General features: G+C 31.7%; 1 protein-coding gene across 3 annotated transcripts; it reads right to left on the reverse strand.

The window, feature by feature from the left end:
* Positions 1 to 5365: 5365 nt before the first annotated feature.
* LOC128681659 (UPAR/Ly6 domain-containing protein qvr) lies at positions 5366 to 20790 on the reverse strand. 3 transcript variants are annotated; one of them, XM_053765747.1, is made up of 6 exons: positions 20594 to 20790; positions 19145 to 19269; positions 13855 to 13914; positions 12115 to 12162; positions 8875 to 9021; positions 5366 to 7604 (listed from the first exon to the last, which is right to left on the reverse strand). In XM_053765747.1, the coding sequence occupies exons 2-6, from the start codon at positions 19167 to 19169 to the stop codon at positions 7414 to 7416; spliced, it is 471 nt and encodes a 156-aa protein (XP_053621722.1). In that variant the 5' UTR covers positions 19170 to 19269; positions 20594 to 20790; the 3' UTR covers positions 5366 to 7413. The 3 variants fall into 3 exon arrangements, with proteins under 3 accessions (XP_053621722.1, XP_053621721.1, XP_053621723.1); XM_053765746.1 differs by having other exon boundaries at positions 8857 to 9021; XM_053765748.1 differs by lacking the exon at positions 12115 to 12162 and having other exon boundaries at positions 8857 to 9021.

Consider the following 20790-nt stretch of genomic DNA (forward strand, 5'->3'; position numbering starts at 1 on the left):
TAATAAAAACTGAAAAGTCGTTAATATATTTTGAAATATTATCATTTTTTTTAAATAAAACAAGTTGTATATATGAAATGATATAATTATGCAATTTAGCGCAATTTTTACTGGTCTCTCCGAGATTTTGATCAAGACGGGGGCAGTAAGACTATCGACAGGTTCGCGAAGCAACAACTGATTAGTATAAAACCAAATGTGCAAGTCGAATGTTTTCGCTCAAACTTTGGGTAAAACTTAGCCTTAATATAATAAAAAATAACAAGCTAATAATTATCTAAACTAGCATTTTCTTTACTTTAAAATGAAAAAATTAATCACGTAAAGACTTTATTTTACCCAAATTAATTATACATGCTCATGACACACGCGGACTGGTTTTTTCATGAAAATCGTGCCAGTGCAACACGCGTAATTACAACCAATAAGATTCAATGACACAACACTGTAATGTCATGCTTTAATGTTCGATAATGATTTCTAAAATTGATAAAATACTTTATCAATTTTATTTTTTGTTTTATCAGATATGGAAAATGAAAAACTGGAGAATATTTATTAGCATAATTAATTATAATAATGCTTTTCTTTTTTTAATATAGCAGTATGTTGATTTTTTTAAAAATATTTTACGACAATCTCATTGGTTCATCTGTTTGCACCAACGAAAAATTTTCACAAACTCGTTGTTAAGCCAGTCAAAGCCCCGAATATTGCGGATATGTCAAAATATATCTAAATTACTAAATAACCGTCTGGGGAACTATATAATCTATTCATCGCGTGATATGCAGTATAAGATAGGTGAAGGAATATTGTATTATCTTATAAATTTGCATATTGGAATATATTTCTGTAAATATTATATATATATTCTGGAAATATATTCCATCAATACATTGCATTCTTATTATTAATCTAAATTAAAGCGAAGATAAAACTTTATTTATATCTTAACAGCATTGTTAATAAATTTTCTAAATACAAGTTTTTGAGTTAGCCGTGACTATCATGAGATTTGGACAAAATAATTGTTTTTGATATGAAATTTTACGTTTTTCGTACTTCCGCAAGAAAATAACAAGTGTTTAATAGAACTTAGTTTATTGTTGTGAGCGTCCATAACGCTATAAAACCCGACAGAAAGTTACTGTACGGTAATTACGCGTCGATGGAAGTCCACTAATTTGTATGTTACGAAGTTCTAAGTAAACTATGCGCTAGTAACAGCTAGCTCAATGTTGAAAGGTGTTCTGGCCAAGTGTTCCCACTTGTGTGCCCACTACAGTGCAGTGCCATGCTGTCCTTCCGTTTTATCACTATGCAAATGTTATTACACAATTTATTTTAAACAATTCAACTAAATAAAAACAGATCTTTTGTAATTTGCAATCTGTTGCTATATATATATAGTTTTGTAATAATTATATTATTATTTTTATTAAACATCTTTTATAAATACATTAATTGTAATTAAAATATGATAAATATATTAGAAAACTGAATTTTACCGTAAAAAGTATTCGGTAATTGTGTTTTGATTCTGATTTGTGTAACAGCATTAGCACCAGTAATTACGAATAAACTTTTTTTAAATTTCCGATTCAATTATATATTCGTAAAATGCATGCAACGACGTCGACAATTTTGGCAAATTCTAGTCGGAAATTACACGACGTAAAAAATATTGTATCTGTATGAATGTTCCAAATTTTGTTCGATATTGCTATCGTATATTTGACTTTTATATATTATTATTATAGATATATGGAAAATCTGCGTGTTTTCTTTGTTTGTCGTATAATATATGGCCAAATGTAAATAATATGTGATAAATCCTAAATAGTAATTAACAATATAGGAAGATTATAATCTAATATATTATATATTAATAATATACGTTATGCTTTGCACATCGTATCGCTATAATTTGTTACTTAGGTTTAAACGCATGGCTCGGTTCCGGTGCTTCTCATAAACACTGTCAAAGTCTGTCACTGTCACTGTCTAATTGTAAGGTTACAATCGGCGGCAATCAGATGTGAAAGAATTCAATGGCTTTTTTTTTATTATTTCAATGTAATTTGTACTCTTATATCTACGATTAATAGTTACATCCGCGTATATTTTGAACACTTTTCTGTGAACATTGTGTATGTTATTTTAGTGCAACGACAATAATACGATGCGTTAATTATCAATATAAATGAAACATTTGATGCTTTTATAAATAATAATTTCGTGTCGTATATGTGAATCGGCTGAGGACAGAATTAGATGGAAAACGCTCCACCGGCAAGAACAAAGTTCCTAAATTAATTAATTGATGACGATAAATGATAAAAGATTATTTTTACAACCTTTTGGTGTAAAATAATGAAAATAATCATTTTATAAATAAATAATTTCGAATTGTATCCCGTTAGGTCAGGTTTTAAAAATTTTAAACGCTTATTGGCAAAGAAAAAAACATACAGGGCTACTGGTATCTAACGCATAACCTTCCAAAGGCGCATAAGGTACATAGAGACTAACATCTTTTGTTCTACGACTTTTGTCTAAACGTGATAAATAAAAAAAATACTTTTTTTTAGTTTTTAATGTCGTTTCTATAAAACGTTACCTCTATGTTCGATTCCGCTACATAACGCTACTGCACTGTCTCGTGTTGCTCGGCTATTACATAGGGTTAAGATGTGTAGAATCGCAAATTAGATTGTTTTTGAAAACTACGAATCACGAAAAGTCGTAGAATAAAAGTTGCTTGTTTCGATGTACCCAAGTAGTCTTTACGAGGTTTTGCGTTTGATACCAGTAACCCTGTATATTTAAAATCACCATAATATTTAATTTTTTTTTGCAAAATTAAGACCCGGTTTGTTTAAGTTTATATTAAAAACATATATCTAGTATTGCCAATGCTTAATTGCTTTTCTCGTCCCGTAGAATTGTAGACAATTCGTATTTAATAAATTCGTATAACGTAAGAGATATTTAAAAAAATGTACAGTGAAGTAATTTTTCTTTTTCGATTATTTTTTTAATAATATATGTAATAACAAGAATCGAAATTATCACAAGAATATTTTGTGATTTTGTGTCGAGTTTGAAAACTTGCATTTGAGAATAGTATCGCTTAAAAATAATATTAGAGGAACTACTGATAACGCTTAGTAGGAAAACGGTAGTGGACAACAAAGACTGTGAGGAGAGAATGACACAGATACAGAAACAAAAGGAAAAATAGTTTTAAACTTTACAAAAAAGACTATAAGTATATGAAAAGTATTAAAAAAAAACAACAAGGATTTGGTTAATAAATTTGGTTCAGATCCAGTTTTTCCTTTTTTGTATATATATATCTATATCTATGATAGTTGTCTAGCAATGTTAGCTCACTTATATCTTGTATATTATGTGGCAATGGTCGTCCAATTTAAATCTAATTAATATTCTGCTAAAAGGCAATCTTTTCATTAGAATAATGCACATATTTTTTATTATATCAGTGTGTATTTTGTATTTCACGCAACTGTAACAATTGCGGAATGCTAATGGCAGCATTAAGCGGACCTTGGGTACCGACACTCAATGGCTGAGGAAGAACGGGGAACACGCACAGGGAGAGTGAGATGTAGTAACAGCATTTGTCTGTTTTGTAATCAGTTTTGTTTATATTTGAATATTTCTTTTCCGTAATAGACAATTTAAATTTTTGGTTCTGTCATATAGTAATAATTTATCTTTGAGAATTTATATATTATTAAAAAAAAACATTATAAGTCAAATTAATAAATAGCTAATTTGATTTCTACATAAAATGCTATTTATTTAATCTGTTTTTTCTACTATCACCTGTCTTTTTTTTATATTATATAAATGTTTTTAAAACTACAATTTTGTTGCTCTTTTTCATCTATTTATATATGTAACAGTCTTTGTTGTGACCGCTCTCCTAACTATTTCAAACAATCGTCTCTAATTATACTATGTTATACTATAATATAAATATATGTATCCTGAAATTATATGGCCCAAGCATGGTGCAGTATCCTCATAACATATGTAATTGGTTTATGACATTATTACGTACGTGTTGTACATTTAGCTTTTTATTTATAAATATATATATATATACATTTTGTGTGACAATTTTCAATAATTTTTTTGGAAATTCAACTTTTATTTTATTTATTCATTCAAATTTTGACATTTTAAATAATTATGTAAATTCGTCCTCCTAATTTTTAATATATGTATAAGACCTATATTTGTTAATTGACGTCCTTGGAGAAAAGGCTGCGGTGAAGTTTGTTGCGCCGCTTCTTCTTCACCTGCGCTTTGGAAGTCGGCAGTAGACTTAGTTTAAGTAATTTTTGACGTCAATAAGGGATGTATATCATCCTAAATTGAATAAAGATATTTGAATTTGAATTTGAATATAACAAATTCTCTACCATGTCTGTTGTGTGCTCGTGATAAATTCAAAAAACGCACGGAATTCCAGGCGGCTCTCACTAATGGATAATGTGATTTCTGAGTAAGGTTTAGGTAAATTTAGTACGTTTTTTAATCGAGCGGGGCGGACAGTTTACTAATAAATATAACTTGATGATTTGTACAATAAAGCTTTATCTGGCAATTTTTGAATAATGCTGTGAAAAAAATTGTAGAATTTATTTTATTTATCTAAACTGTCCTTAAATCTGACTGACCGAAGGCGCCGTGACGATATTTGAGTGTGTTCCAGTCAATTGGATAGAAAACTGAATAAATAGATAAATTTACGATTTTAATATGTTTTCCTTGAAAAGTTGTGAAAATGATCTCGACAGTTTGTACTGTTAAATATATTTTTTTAATAGGCCAGGAAATAGCGGTATCCCTTTTTTTCCGCATAATTTTTTTATCCTAATTTAATTTAGCATAACGAGTTAAGCATATATTTTCTTGACATAATTATATTTTGACATACTTGTTTTTTGGCATACGTTTTCAATAAGCACTTAGTTTAGGCTAATGTATTTTACCATAATGTTGATTTGCATAAAGCTATAGTGTAGCAGTAGGTCAGGGTGCGGCGGGGTGGCCCTCGGGCCGCCCACAAGCCGTCAATATGCTTCAATATTATGCTTAAAATTGTTATGCTTATGGTTGGTATGCGTAAATAATTGTGCCTAAAATATTATGCCAAATTAATATTGTGCGTAACTGTTATTATGATAAGTAAAAGTATGCCATGTTAAATTATGACATAAAATTGTTTGCATAAAGATAGGGAACCGGAAATATCATATAGCCAATTTTGTTATTTGTTAGATAAATCCTATATTATAAAACCGCTCTATCCTCTATCCTCCGTCTGTCTGTGTTCGCGATAAACTTAAAAATTAGTGCACGGATTTTTATGCGGTTTTCACCTATAGATAGGGCGATTCCTGATGAAGGTTTGGATGTGAAATTTATTGTATTTTTACTTGAGCGAAGCGAAGTTAGTCACTTTTAAAGACATCTTTAGTTTTTTTTTCACAACTAGAGACGTGACATCTGAAGCCATATACCTATCAGCACTAAAACTTGTATGTTATTATTTTAAGTTATTTAAAAAATACATACATATAGTATAGTACAACATAGTACCCTAGGCTGTTAGCAGCTAATTGTATATCAAACTCTTAAGCTGAAAACTTAACAATTAAACTATTATTATACATTAACGATTAAAAATTTGGTGTTTATTTTCATAAAATTACTATATGTATTCTATATTAATTTACGAACGAGGTTTTTTTTTATGCATCTAAATTCTAGCAATTAGTTTCACTATCATTAATATATTCACCGTAAGCCAAACCATACACTTTGTTAATAAAAAGAAATCACTCCAATAAATAGTTAATTTAAACTTGACAAAATAAAACGTTAATTTAAATTTTTATACACGCAAAAATAAAAAAAAAAAACTCGCCAGCATACCAATAATATTTAGGAAAAATAATTGTGTGGTTTGTATTTGTAATGCATAATTTAAATGTATTAAAGTTAAACATAACAAAAACTTACTTTTTACCTGGCTGACGTTATCGATTTTGTCTTAATATTACGGTATCTTTGTATTAATTATGTCACTTAATTATAGTTTTATAAATACGGCCAAATTCATTTTATTTGTATAAGAAGTAAAAAAGAAAATAAGTAGAATTTCATATAAATATTATGCAAACACATATATACTAAAACCAATATAAAGTAGATTGGGAAACATGTGAAACAATTTTAATTTTTAATAGCAGACGTGGGAGAAAACAAGATTTTATATACCCCTGAGTGGATCTTGGGCTCCGAAACGAACGCCTGATCTTCTGTTCTGAGCTATGTTTTTATATATATATATATATATCTTTATATTGTTTTTGTATCACGATTTTAATTAATATTATTTAATTAAACCGGTTAACCGTCGCATTTGAGTTCCAGTTGTACTAAATGAATTTAAAACACAACCGTTTTACTCCTTAGGCGCCCTAATTTCTAATGTCAACTCTATAATCCATTCTCATATATTGGCAGTTCACGCTAGTTCAAACTTGTTCATTAATCTATCTAAAAAGTGCCACACGCTATTTTAAGGTGCACCCTATGAATAGGACCAAGAATTCAAAATTGGACCAAGCGGAACTCGCGTCACTCGTGTGAGCAATATACATGCTAAATCTATTTGGAAAACTTTTGCACTATGTTAAATATATAACCGTTCAATGTATTTAATAGCAAAAATGCTGTACGTGACAAAATTTCGGCTTAGATGAAAAGTGTGCTTAATTTCCACAACATTATAATTGCAATTTTAAATCCAAGAAAATCTTTTCAATCGTTATATTCTATTTGTTTTTAAACATTGAATATAGTTTCGATTTTTTTGTATTTTACGACGTTTTAAGTATTTTAGTCATAGTGTTGTAAAAATTAAGCATTTAGTGACTAAACTACGTAGCTATGTTGGACGAAGAATGTAATTAAATGTCAATCCACTAGGGCGGCAACCTGGTTGGATGAGTCGATAAATTGATTACATCACCATTTTCAAAATTCCCTTAGTAATTATATGTACTTATATTGATATTATGCATACTCATTAGTATTTTTCGATGTCAGTTTTCTTTTTCAAATATTGACATTTCAGTCCTTGGCAGACTTACTAGACATTCAAATTCTTATTTCCAATAAAAAAATAACTGACTCTGCGATAATCTTGTACAAATGTTTTATTTGCGGGAATCAAAACTTTAACCGACCAAATATTCAGTTATTTCAACGACTTCGAATTCACAATGTGCCACGAATAGTGATGTACGCGTACGATGGAAACGGTTAATCGATCGATTCATCCACCAGGCCCTCTAAAATCCTACTTCATCTCCATGCACATGCCAGTAACAGCGTTAGTATGAACGTCGGTGTCACTGCCTTCGCCGCATTACACATATCTTCTTCACAGAAACACATGTGACCTCTGCCTGTACTTTCCATCATGCAAACATGGTCGACCATAAACAAATTGATTTGGAGCTGCGATGTACACGTTCGCCGAACTACTTCGTATGCTGGAATGAGAGAAAAGACATAACAATGAGAGAAAATATATAATTAAACCATCATACGCAAAGGCCAGCTCCCCCAATCGCTTTAATAACATGAGCTGGATTGCAATTGAACTTTAATCGTTCCGGCTTTTTTTTACCGTTTTGTTTTTTTTTTTTAATGGTAATGTGGACACGCGCGTTGCCTACTTTATGTCCTAGGATATTTTGCGTGATTACTGATTACAGCACCCTGTAATCAGTAATCACGCTACCTCTTTCATCCTTCACACCGGAACACAACAATGCAAGCACCGCTGTTTGGCGGCAGTGATAGATGATCAGGATCAGTTACAGGTTTCTCTTAGAAATTCGATGTTTTGACAACGACATATTGGGTTTTACGTTGTAGTTTAGATCCAAGAATCTGTCACACTGTATTTGCGATAAAAAATTGGAACGATTGAAGATAAACTGCGATCCATTAGACGTTATTGGCGCGTTTAGGGGGCGGAACTTGAGAAAAGTCTCTTAATAAAGTGGATATATGAGAGGAATGTATCAGTTTAGGATTATAATTTATGATACACAATAACATAAGCTGGGAGTACCTCCACGTAGTGGAGGCGGTGGCAGTTCAGGCCTAATTTTCGATGGCAACGGATCGTATAAAATCAATACATGACATATCTTTCTTAAAATCCATTCAGCTGGTTTAGTACAACACTTTCGTATTCATAATTCACTGGAGTCGTATTCCACGCGAACGTAGTCGCGGGCATCAGCCAGTATGAAAATAAATGATGATGATTGATATATGATAAATTATATTTTCTGTTTTTATTTAAGAACTGTGTTCTTATTTGTAGAGTAATCGCCGTACTTCCGAGTTCTCGGCTTGATAGGTCTTGATAAGTAGGTACGACACGGACGTGTGCCCATCTCTTTTAGTTGACTCTTCTCTGGACCTCCAAAGAATATTTTATAATATGGCCTCGTGTCATATCAAGTGGCCAATCATTTTCCTCTCCTATTTTCTGTACATATAGCAGCATTTCCGTCAATTTCCGACAAATTTTCATTCAGATTCACTTTTCTATCTAAAGAAGTTATTTTGAACAGTAAATTAACATATTTTTAACGATTCTGGTATACCGTATAAGACGAATATGTAGTATATTTGTACTAACCCATTCTTTCGTGAACCAGCGCTAATATTTAAATTTAAAATTCAATGCCAATTTCAACGATTATAAAAAAAAAATAAGCTACTCACGCTTCTCGGAGTACTCACGCGACTTGGCGTACCGGACCATCTTGACGCAGCAACCATTACAAGTCTGTAACGGCGGCTGGTCGCGTGGCAAGGCTGTGTAGTTGAAGGGATCTTTACACCGGTAGTCTGTCCAACTGTCGCATTCGTAACAATATATCGAGCGGGCTGGAAACAAGTTTTGGAACGGTTATTTGTAATCGTTAATCATGATTGTATTTTGCCCCAACACTAGTTTGATGGAAGCTTATATGATTCGATTTGAAAAAGGAAATTCGGATGTGATTCGCATGACAGTTATTTTTTTTTAAACTAATGATTTGTAGTAATATATTTTCTGTCGTTTTTGCACATGAGTGGTTGTAACAAAAGCGTTGAACGTGCGTAACAAAAAGCGGCAAATTACTACCTGTTTATTTATGGGTGTTATAAAATTGACGTCGGTGGGTACGATCTTTTTTAAAATTAAATAACTCTGTAACGATTTGACCAATTAAGTTCCATCATAAGCTATTCGTTTTGAAAATAAATCTAAATTTGATTTTTCTTATTGGTAAATCAAAATTTTACAAAAAAAAAAAAAGACATGCCACCGAAATCAACCAAAAATTGAAAATTAAAAAAAAAAGAAAATCTTAGTAAAAAAATATGAACTTAATTGACCTAAACGTTAAACTCGCGAACAGAATTATAGATTTTTGTAGACGAAGTACGTAATCTGACCGGCCTAGACCTATATCATACCATACCATTGCGAACGCGGTCACGCGACCCCACACTTCCAAGAATTAATGATTTTCGTGGCTTATGGCAGTATAGTTTGACACGAATGTTTCACCATAAACCCTTAGCCATAAAGCCAAGCGTTTTTGCAAGAATTCATTAATACATACAATAATTAATAGTAATCAAGTTTTGAGCGCGCGAGGTCTACAAATCATCTTTTGGGGCAAAAATACATTTTTTTTTAATGTTTGTAACACGATAAGTTTCGAACCATTGCATTGGTCTGTTTTGTGATATAATTTAAAAGGTATTTAAGATCTGTCAATAGAATTTTTAAGTTCGTGGGGCAAAAAAATGGTTTCTGGCGTTTTTGATAACAATTTTGTAAAAACTAAATCAAAAATGTATTGCGTTCGCAAGGTTTAAGTTCGCGGCGAACAACTAGTTTAATAAAGTTGAATTTGGCTAGCTTCATTCTGAACCCAATTTTTCCCGCCATTTCTGTTCTCATGAAACTTCAGACAGAAGCTTTAAAAAAAAATCTCTACCGTCACTCACCTACACGTTTATTTTTGTTAGCACAATCCTATTTTTATATGAAAACATATGCATAAATTATACTTATGACATGTGGAATTGTGAGAATCTGTGATGGTTATAAATTAAATTTTATGAGGCGATTGTTTGACGCAGTATTTTGATGTTAAAGTTACCTGATGTTTCGTCTATATTTAAAATAAAATTATATGATACAACGTAGCAGACGGCCCCGAAATTAATATCGGCTACACAGTATCGCCGAACTCTAATGTCGATGATAATGATTGAACAATGCGTAGTTTATATGGAGAGCTTTTATTTACCGTAATGGAAAACCAGCAATGTATAGAACCGCTAAAGTTTGGCAAACTGTTTGCCGATAGTGTATATACGTACATTACATAGCTTGTTGTCTTTTGAACTGACTGACAGACACACACACTTAATATTAGATGGAAAACAAGTATATATGTAGGGACGCGAGATGTTTTTGTTTTTAATCTATCGGGAAAAGAATGAAAATGACAATATTGTGTATAAATATGATATACTTACATAAATGTTACAATATTGTTAAAATATGTTGAATGTAGAATATTTTTTTAATAGAAAACTAATATATAAGTAGTAAATAACGATTATTATTTTATAAAACCCTAGCAGCCCGTCCCGGCTTCGCTCAGGTAAAACCATAAGAAATTATACACACAGACCTTCTTCATAATACACATTATCTATCCGTACAAAAATCCGTCCGGTGGTCTTTGAGTTTATAGCGTTCATACAGACAGACAGACGTGACTGGGGAGTGCTCCTTTTCATAATAATGTAAAGATTAACAATATTCAATTGTTACTAATTGTAACTGTAAAGAAATTTTCGTTTATTTTTTTTTTGTTTGTCATAAAAAAGGAAAAAAAAATAGTATAATTTTTTATTTTTAAAAGTTTATCAAATCTAATCTAGCTAGCCACGCTACGAATTTAGTTCTGATATATTTAAAAGTTTATCAAATCTAATCTAGCTAGCCACGCTACCAATTTAGTTCTGATATATTTAAAAGTTTATCAAATCTAATCTAGCTAGCCACGCTACGAATTTAGTTCTGATATATTTAAAAGTTTATCAAATCTAATCTTGCTAGCCACGCTACGAATTTAGTTCTGATATATTTAAAAGTTTATCAAATCTAATCTAGCTAGCCACGCTACGAATTTAGTTCTGATATATTTAAAAGTTTATCAAATCTAATCTAGCTAGCCACGCTACCAATTTAGTTCTGATATATTTGTCTAGTGTAACATAATATACAAATGAAATATAGCAAACACAAAAAGAAAACAATATTTTCGTGTATTTTTCAGACATAAAAAAATATGTTTATTTGTTTTTCCGCCAATATCTGTTATGAAATACAAGGTATTAATATTATATGAATGAATAATGAAAATTACTAATATCGAACTGTGAAAATTTTTTATATAATGCTTAATGAATAATTTTAAAATTAAAATCGACTACAGATAAGATTTTGTGAGCTATAAATATGCATATTTCCATGTTGCTACCCATGCATCTATGTGGCACTAAATTCTCTAACAATTTAAAAAGTATTCATTTGTGCGTAGAAAATTAAAAAAAAAAGACTGAAAAAAGATGTAAAATTGCTAAATGATAAATTTAACAAAAAAAAAAACTACGGAGAGCAGAAAAAAATGCAAAACAAAACAACAAAACAAAACCCAGCCTATGGCATTTTTCCACGTTTCAAAAAAGTTTAAATATGTGAATATATATATATATATTTTTTATAATTCAATATATTCAAGAATCATAAAAAAACACATTTATACTTTCAGAAGGAAATTATATTGAATATTCAAATATTTATAAACCATATAATACGCTACTGGCATCGCTCCAACGTAACCTTTTTTGGAAGCATTTTAAAGCTTTTGTGATTTATTTATTATTTTTTCAATAACGTGTACTTACTTTGGCATTCCGCCTGAACGAGTGGGCTGAGACTTAGAGCCCACAACGCTGAAAACCCATGCTTGAATTAGTAAAAAAACAAAAAAAAAAAAAATGGTTGCCTGTAAAGTCGGTTTTACGGGCGAAGATTTTACGTGACAACGTCTTTTTACGCGCGCGGCAGACCGATCATAGTTGAGTGGGAGAGAGACGCAAGGCATTCGGCGGGCCTCTCTCTCGTTCGGTGACTCATGGTAACGTTACCGGGCGTTACACTTTTTCATAAGTGACTCCCAGCCGCAAACTAATTTAAGACGTTGTCACGTCAAAAAAGGAAAATATCGATAGTACTACACAACTAATAGAATGACTATTACATAATCCTGTAAATAACTGAAAATATAAAAAAAAATTACCATAGACTGGGCTATTGAAATAATTTGGAGAAAAAAAAGACAACATACATTCTTGTTAAAAAATGTATGTTTATAGTTCTGTTAAAAACGCACTACTGTTGCTAAGAATTGTTTTTTGTTGTGTGATTCAATTGATATAAAATTATTAAAATATTGTCAGTACACAAATAGTGTCAGTTATTCACAGGATTATAGGATATTGAGAGTGTTTTAGGACGAAACTGTCGATTAAGGAACTACAAATCTAACGATTTATGCTCTATATATATGTATATCTTTTCTTTTTTACAAAAATACTATTAATAATCATTAAATATTTGTCGCTTTAAATCCTTACATATTATAAAGCAAAGTCTTCTACCACATGTGTCTGTTCTGCTGCACAGATTTTCATGGCGGTTTTTACCAATTGATAGTTTGATTCCTGAGGAAGTTTTGGGTTATAATGTTTTTATCCGAGCGAAGCCGGGACGGGCCGCTAGTGATAAATAAAGAAAGAACACCAATAATGTGTTCTTTGTTTAGTTATTATTTACAATAATGAAAATAACATCTATGTGTTAACTATAAAATACAATCTAAATTCAAATTCAAATCATTAATTCAGAAATTAGACCTTCACAGGCACTTTTTCTCGTCAATATTTATAGTTATTTCTCACAAGCTACAAACTACTGGCATTTCGGAACGACCACTGCTGAGAAGAAATGCCGAAAGAAACTCATTTGAACAGTGTTGCTCCCTATCATGCCAGAAGGGCTTACCGTTTCTTACAATGTTTTTTTTTTCTTTCTAATAATATATAAATAATATATGAATGTAATACTACAAAAATTTCGGTTTTTTTGGCACAGATTTTTCATAAATAGGCACCAATAATTTATTTAAAATCGTTGCAAATTGATATAAAAAAAAGTCAACGCGTCAAAAATGCTCGTGTATATTAATTGAAAATCGATACAGTAAATCGATTTGTAATTCACGACAGAATCGTCCTCGAGTACAGTATAGTGTAACTATAATTAATTTTATCGCATGCAAAAAATTACCCATTCCTTGTAACATGGCAACACACATTCCTGTGGACACTCAACACGGTAAACAATTAAACTGCGAATATGTCGATAAATTCGTCGACAAATAAACTCGATTCATCGACGAACTTTCACATCACTGCTTTTATTTTTAAATTGGCTAGACATAAATTTTCTTTTCGGCCAGCATGTTATTTTTTTCATATCCAGTGATGCGACACAATCACAGCGATAAATACACAACACACATCTAAATAAAAGAACATCTATTTAAACATTTTTTATATATATTCTTTTTTAGTTTTTATTACCAGTTCTAATGCAGGAGTTTGCCTTTACTTGGTCCACTCCGAGCCAGGACATGAGAAGAACTGAAACATTTGAATACAGAACAATAATTACTTAATGATTTTCCGCCATCTTGTTTTTAATAAAATTAAAAAAGACTGTTGAAAAAAGATTTTTTTTTTTTGATATATGTAAAATCATTACATTGTACGTAAGTATTAATAAGACTGCGAGCCACGAAGGAAACGTGTACAACAATCAATAACAGATCGGCCACGTTGCTGTTGTCAGCGACTGTTATTTCGTGTTGCGGTATTCCTTGTACGATATTCATGGAAATTAATTGTTACTTAAGTAAGAAAATTTAATTATTTTTCTTAAAGTTGCAAAGCCAAGATAACTACCACGAAACATAAAAAACGTAACACGTCATTGCGTCCACACGTCATATTTTTTTATAACGATAACGGGTAAAGACATGACACGTGGACGTTAGTAACGTGGTACGTATTCGTATGTTTCGTGGTAGGCCTTCTGTATTCCAATGTGTCCCACAAGTAATTCATTTTGTTTTTGTTTTTTTACGTCATCACGCTTTATCCACTCAACCAATCTTCTAGAATAGAAGTAGATCTTAAAAGAGTCTTTGAAAAACTGTTATGGAGCATTACGACTATCCGTGCATTTGTTCACATACCATCAACTTTTACAGAACGATTCCAAAGTTCAATTTAGGCACCAAAAATGAATCGCTTTCATACAAATAATTAGGTCGATGGTGAGAATTTGCGATGCGGTTCAGGTTCAGTTTAGGTCGTAAAGCGGAACGCGTTATGAGATGAAGGTTTTCGTTACGTTTGTTTTATCGCGTATTGTTTTATTTTAAGCATTCGATCCGTTTTAATGTCGTACGTCACATATCTCGACAACGTTTTAAGCGTTTATTAACGCTCGTGCGAGCAAGATGATATCTGATTTCCTCACTGATTGATCAAATCAAAATCAAATCATTTATTAAGAAATTAGGCCTTCACAGGCACTTTTTCACGTCATATTCTTAATTAAATGATGTTTACCAAAGCTACAAAACTACTAGCATTTCGGAACGACCACTGCTGAGAAGAAATGCCGAAAGAAACTCATTCAAACAGTGTTGGTCCCTATTATGCCAGAAGGGCTTACCATTTTTTATATATAAATTCGAGATCCGATGAGATCCGTATGATTTGGCACTATTGGCATTAGCCCATGGCCGAAATATGTAAACAATGGTGTGATTACAGCAATAAATATTGTATCTTCGATCGGTTTTGCAGTTATGACACAAATTGTTCGCCGCGATATTAATACATCGCGAACACAAGAAATTTTTGATGAGTTTTTACAAAATTGTGAATAGTATTTCAAAAATTACTAAACCGATTTTGTTGCCACACGAACTTGAAAATTCTATTGACAGATCCTGCATACCTTTTAAATTTCATCAAAATCAGACCAACGGTTTCGAAAGTTACCTCGTTACAAACGTGCATACATACATAGAAAAAATGTAATTTTGCGTTGATTTGTACACTTCGCTCGGTTCGCAAATACGAAATGATTATTTCTGTTTGTAGGTTTATTATTAATTTAGAAAATATGACGTGAAAAAGTGCCTGTGTGGATCTAATTTCTGTACAAATACTTTTGAGGCATATCCTACTGGGCGTCAGGACTTCACAGCTGAGAAAGAAATAAAGTAGAGAGAGAAATTAATTCCTTCACAAAAATAAAGAGACATATTGACACGAATCTTGCTCTTGCGTAACCATAGATTTGTTATAATCTAGATAGCGTATCCTTGCTTGTGAGCAGTGTGGCTCCGCCTTAGAATAGGACTCCCCTATATCCTCCCGAGGATGTCGTACGCGGCAAGTAAGGAACACATAGCCTTGGCAATGATAGGCAACAAAGGCATTCCCAAGGAGAGTTGACGTTAGAGAGGCGGGTGTATTTTGATATATTATTAGAAAAAAAAAGGGAAACAATAATGGTAAGCCGATCTGGCATGATAGGGAGCAACACTGTTCAAATGAGTTTCTTTCGGCATTTCTTCTCAGCAGTGGTCGTTCCGAAATGCCAGTAGTTTGTAGCATGTGAGAAATAACTATAAAAAGTGCCTGTGAAGGTCTAATTTCTGAATAAATGATTGGAATTTGGTTGCAAAATCACAGCCGTGCATCTTAAGGTTGTTTTACGCGACCCGGGGCTTCGGGCAACTAGAAACATGCGGAGACGAGGGAGAGAGACTCGTTATACCAGTGCCCATAATTCGCAAATATCGATTTGTTCTATTCACAAAAAAATATATTCCTGTTGCCAATAAACGTATATTATTTATTACAGTTTTACATTATTTTCCATTACTATGATCTGAACTATGTGCTGATAACCATTCGCAAATGGTAATTACAATAAATAAATATATAAATATATTAGGACAAATCACACAAATTGAGCTAGCCCCAAAGTAAGTTCGAGACTTATGTTATGGGATACTAACTCAACGATACTATATTTTATAATAAATACATATATAGATAAATATCCAAGACCCGGGCCAATCAGAAAAAGATCATTTTCCATTATGACCCGAACGGGGATTGAACCCGGACAATTTATTAATACGGACGCTGGACGCGTAGCATTGCGGAGTGGCGACCTAGAACCGTCTGCAGGAATTATAAAAAAAAAAGAATTAAAAAAAAATGTTTATTTTCTCTACAATCATCATCATCAAAACATATAATAAAATTGAAGAAAGGTCAAATTTGTACATTGGATATTTTCTTTAAATTCTTCATGGAATATACTTAGTTACTGATATAGATGACGAAAATATAGTTTTGGAAATTGTCTGTCTGTCTGTCTGAACGCGCATCACTCGAAATTTACTGGACCGATTTGCTTGAAATTTGGTATAAGTGCAAGTATTTAACGGAATAACAAAATAATGATTGTGAGAGACTGGTATCTGAACTAAGCAGAGCCTGTATCTCAGAACACCAGCCCCTCCTCGCAAGGAGTAGGAACAGATCTATGTGCTTGGAATGAAGGGAAACCGCCGATGCAGTAGTGCTATGAAATTCGTTTATATACCTATTATTTACCCAACAAATGTAATCTCGGTCTATGATAGAGAGAAAAGACGATTGTCGAATTGATATGAATTGAATTTTTAATTATCGTTTTGTTGCGAATGCGATAATGAAAATTGAACTAAAATGTACAGCAGCAAATGACTGTTGGCTCCAGCACTAATGTCATTTATTACGGCAAATTTTATAGTACGTAAATATTTAAATATTAAATGGTCAAATCACACAGATTAACTTAGCTATATAAGTGTTATGGGATACTAACTGTACGATTACTGATTTGTATAGTTGGAATAGTAATCGTGGAGTTATTGATTGCACGACGATACGGCATCTAGCTAATATATAAATCTGTGGTTAGAACAGTTTTTTTTTATTAGCTAATAGTGTAAAACGCAAAGCTCGCGATACACCGGCCATTAATATGTGAATGTGACGTTCGAATTTTAAAATTGGACGAAAAAAATAGGCCAAGTTTAGTGCGGGCCCACTGGAAATGAAAATTTGTCGATAGTTTCGTTTCATTCCGATTTTTGTGATATAATTTTGATAAATAGACTTGTTACCATTAATATTGCGACTTATACAATACTATTAGAATTAGACGTATCTATAGATTTTTTGCCTATTTAAATTGAAGCCCTTCGTAGAATGATTCAATACAGTTTTTATTGTCGTTTAGGTTCATATCTATATTATGTGGTCGTCCAAATCAAAAGGGACCTTATGGCGCCCGGCACTTACGCTATTATTGCCGTTGTTTTGTATTGGAACAACGGCAATAAAGACCTACTCGTAAGTGCCAGCCGTCATAAGGTCCCTTTTGATTTGGACGACCACATATATTTCTCTACACTATTTAATAATACTATCTATCAATAAATAAGAACAATTTCATTTTATTTTTCATTACGAAAATACTCAACAACTGCAATATCGAATTTGGTGAGATTTAACATAGATTTAGACATATGTAGGCTACTTTATTGCAAAACAATATGGTCGCTATAACTTAGACATTTGGTGGTCAATGTTTTATTTTATAATCTGTTTTGTGATTTGTTATGTGTAAACCTGTAATGGTAGATATAAGTTATTATGTCAAGTGTCATGTCAGGCAGTACGTAGTACGTATAGGTATATTTTTTTTGCTGATAATATAAAAATATTTATGTGTTGATAAATAAATAAATAAATATATTAGGACAAATCACACAGATTGAGTTAGCCCCAAAGTAAGTTCGAGACTTGTGTCATGGGATACTAACTCAACGATACTATATTTTATAACAAATACATATATAGATAAACATCCAAGACCCGGGCCAATCAGAAAAATATCATTTTCCATCATGACCCGACCGGGGATCGAACCCGGAACCTCTCAGTTCAGAGGCAAGCACTTTACCACTGCGCCACCGAGGTCGTCAAATAAAAAACATGCATATGTTACTACACTTATAATACTACACGTGAATTTTAGTGGCACATTCTTTTTGTTTCGTCGTTTATTGATGTTCATTTTTAGCTTTAACTCGCGGTTTCGTCCGCGTTAATTTCCTAGGGATAACAGGTATCCTGTGTCCATACTCACACGGATCAAGAAGGTTGGTTGATATTAGTAAAGCTATAACAACAACACAAATAAACAAAAAATAAACTCACTATTGGATTTATAATATAAGTTGGGATATAGAGAAACTTCAAAGGAATATCGTAAAAGGCGGGTAAGAAACAAGGACAACCCTAGGGTTTGTTCTTATGTTTGAACCATTTTAGTACACAAATAAACCTAAAAGAGATCGTGATGACTAACATTTCATTGGCTTCTAGTATAATCTACTTAATTATATTATACCTAAATCAGTTTAACATTTACAAATAAGTAAAATATTCACATATTATAATATATTATTGGAAAAATCTGTTTATAAGATACATATTACTAGTAAACAAATTAAGTTAATAATATGAACAGAATTTCCATACAATAATTCATTTATTACGTTGCTATCAATTTAATTGTTGTTGGTCTCAAAATTGGTCTGTGAAGCCTAAATGAATGATATAACATTATTAATAATAATATAAATCAAACATATGTATGTCAGTTGAAAAAATATTAGGCGATGTTCATACACAAGGATAAATTAAAGTAACAAGTAAAGAAAATTACCTGGCACGGGAAATATCCAGCGCATTTTCGTTTCCCTTTTCAAAGTGCGAGCAGGTTTACAGCTTCAGCTAGACTCTGCCATAGCTTGGGCAAGTCAGGCAAGCAACGTCATTGAGTAATCACTCCTGTCAAACAAATGAATTAGTTCGTTTATAAAAGTATCAATGTTGTTTTTTGTCGCGCGTTAAGATGTAATGTCGAAATTTCTGAATTAAATAGTTTCTCTTTTTAGACATGTCCTTTAAATAATGGATTCCATATGAAAGTTATACCACGATGGCAGTCAAAACTGTAAACTTTAATAGTAGTAGAAATAATAATATTATTCAAACGATTGCTTGTAACTACAGTTAAGTAAACATTTTATTGTAATTTTCATATGTAAAGTATACAAATAAATAACTCTAAAGACTGGTGAAAGTAAAAAAAAATCAATAAGTAATATCATTAAAATATTAAAAATCGTATTTTAATGTTTATTAGTTAAATAACAATAAATGGTTCAATAAATTGATGTTGAAAAAAAGAAGTTATGTCATATTTTCACGTTGTGAAGATGTTTTAGACTAAGCCAACCTCACATGTATTAATGTTTGAAAGATTTTTTGTAAGTACATTATGTAACATTACACACGTAGGCCCCAAACTGTGGGCCTACTGCATTGCAACACAACATACATCATTACTTAAATTAACTTTTGTTTTATCGAAATTTTCATCGACATAATCAAGCACTACCAAGTTTTGGGAAAACAATAAAAATAATAATGACAGATTAAAAGGCGGGAAATGACGCGATTCGCTGGCTTCAACATCTGCATAATAATCATAGATAAAAAGAGGACGTTAAAATAAGAATACAACAAAATATCTTTGTCTTTGGTCTATTTTATATTGTAAGGTTATGCGAATGAAAACTGAATATTGTAGTGCAAAATAACATCGTTACAAGAATCCCGAAATCGTATAGGTTACAATACAACAGGAACAGATAGATAGGTATGTTCTAAGATTTGCAAGGAAAATATTTTTCCGATGTTAACGTACCTAATTGTGTATCAGAAATACATTAATGTGTCAGAAATAAGATACATAACAAAAATATAAGAATCCTTACGGTAGCCATAGACTCATAGACATCGTCGATTTTGTCGGGACAGTGCGCGAGCATTATTGATTTTACGAAAGCCACATTGCTGTGTTTCGCATTATAACTCAATGTTTACGCACAGAACGTAAAACTGTTTTCATTTATAATTGAAAATATCAGTCATTTCATTGACAATTTTAATAGAATCTCAACTTTTCTTCTAGACTTAACAAACTACAATAAAGCGGGATAAAATATTTTTTTAAAAACAAAAATAAGATGAAGTAACCTATTTTTAAATATTTGAAAATTATTTGTGACACAAAATAAAATTTAAAACAATTGATATTCTTTCTTACCGGCCAGTAACTAAGACTGCAAGCGATACATCGATTTAACACTATATTTGTTTGTATACGTCCTAACGTTATAAACACATTGAATGCATAATTTGATATTAAATAATTGGTTAATTTTGGGGTATTATGATTGCGTTTTCCGAAAATTGAACGATTTTGAGCCCATTTTATGCGGCACAAAAGTCTGGCACCGCGCG

Source organism: Plodia interpunctella, chromosome 27 (assembly GCF_027563975.2).
Source record: "Plodia interpunctella isolate USDA-ARS_2022_Savannah chromosome 27, ilPloInte3.2, whole genome shotgun sequence".
NCBI classification, from domain to species: Eukaryota; Metazoa; Arthropoda; class Insecta; order Lepidoptera; family Pyralidae; genus Plodia; species Plodia interpunctella.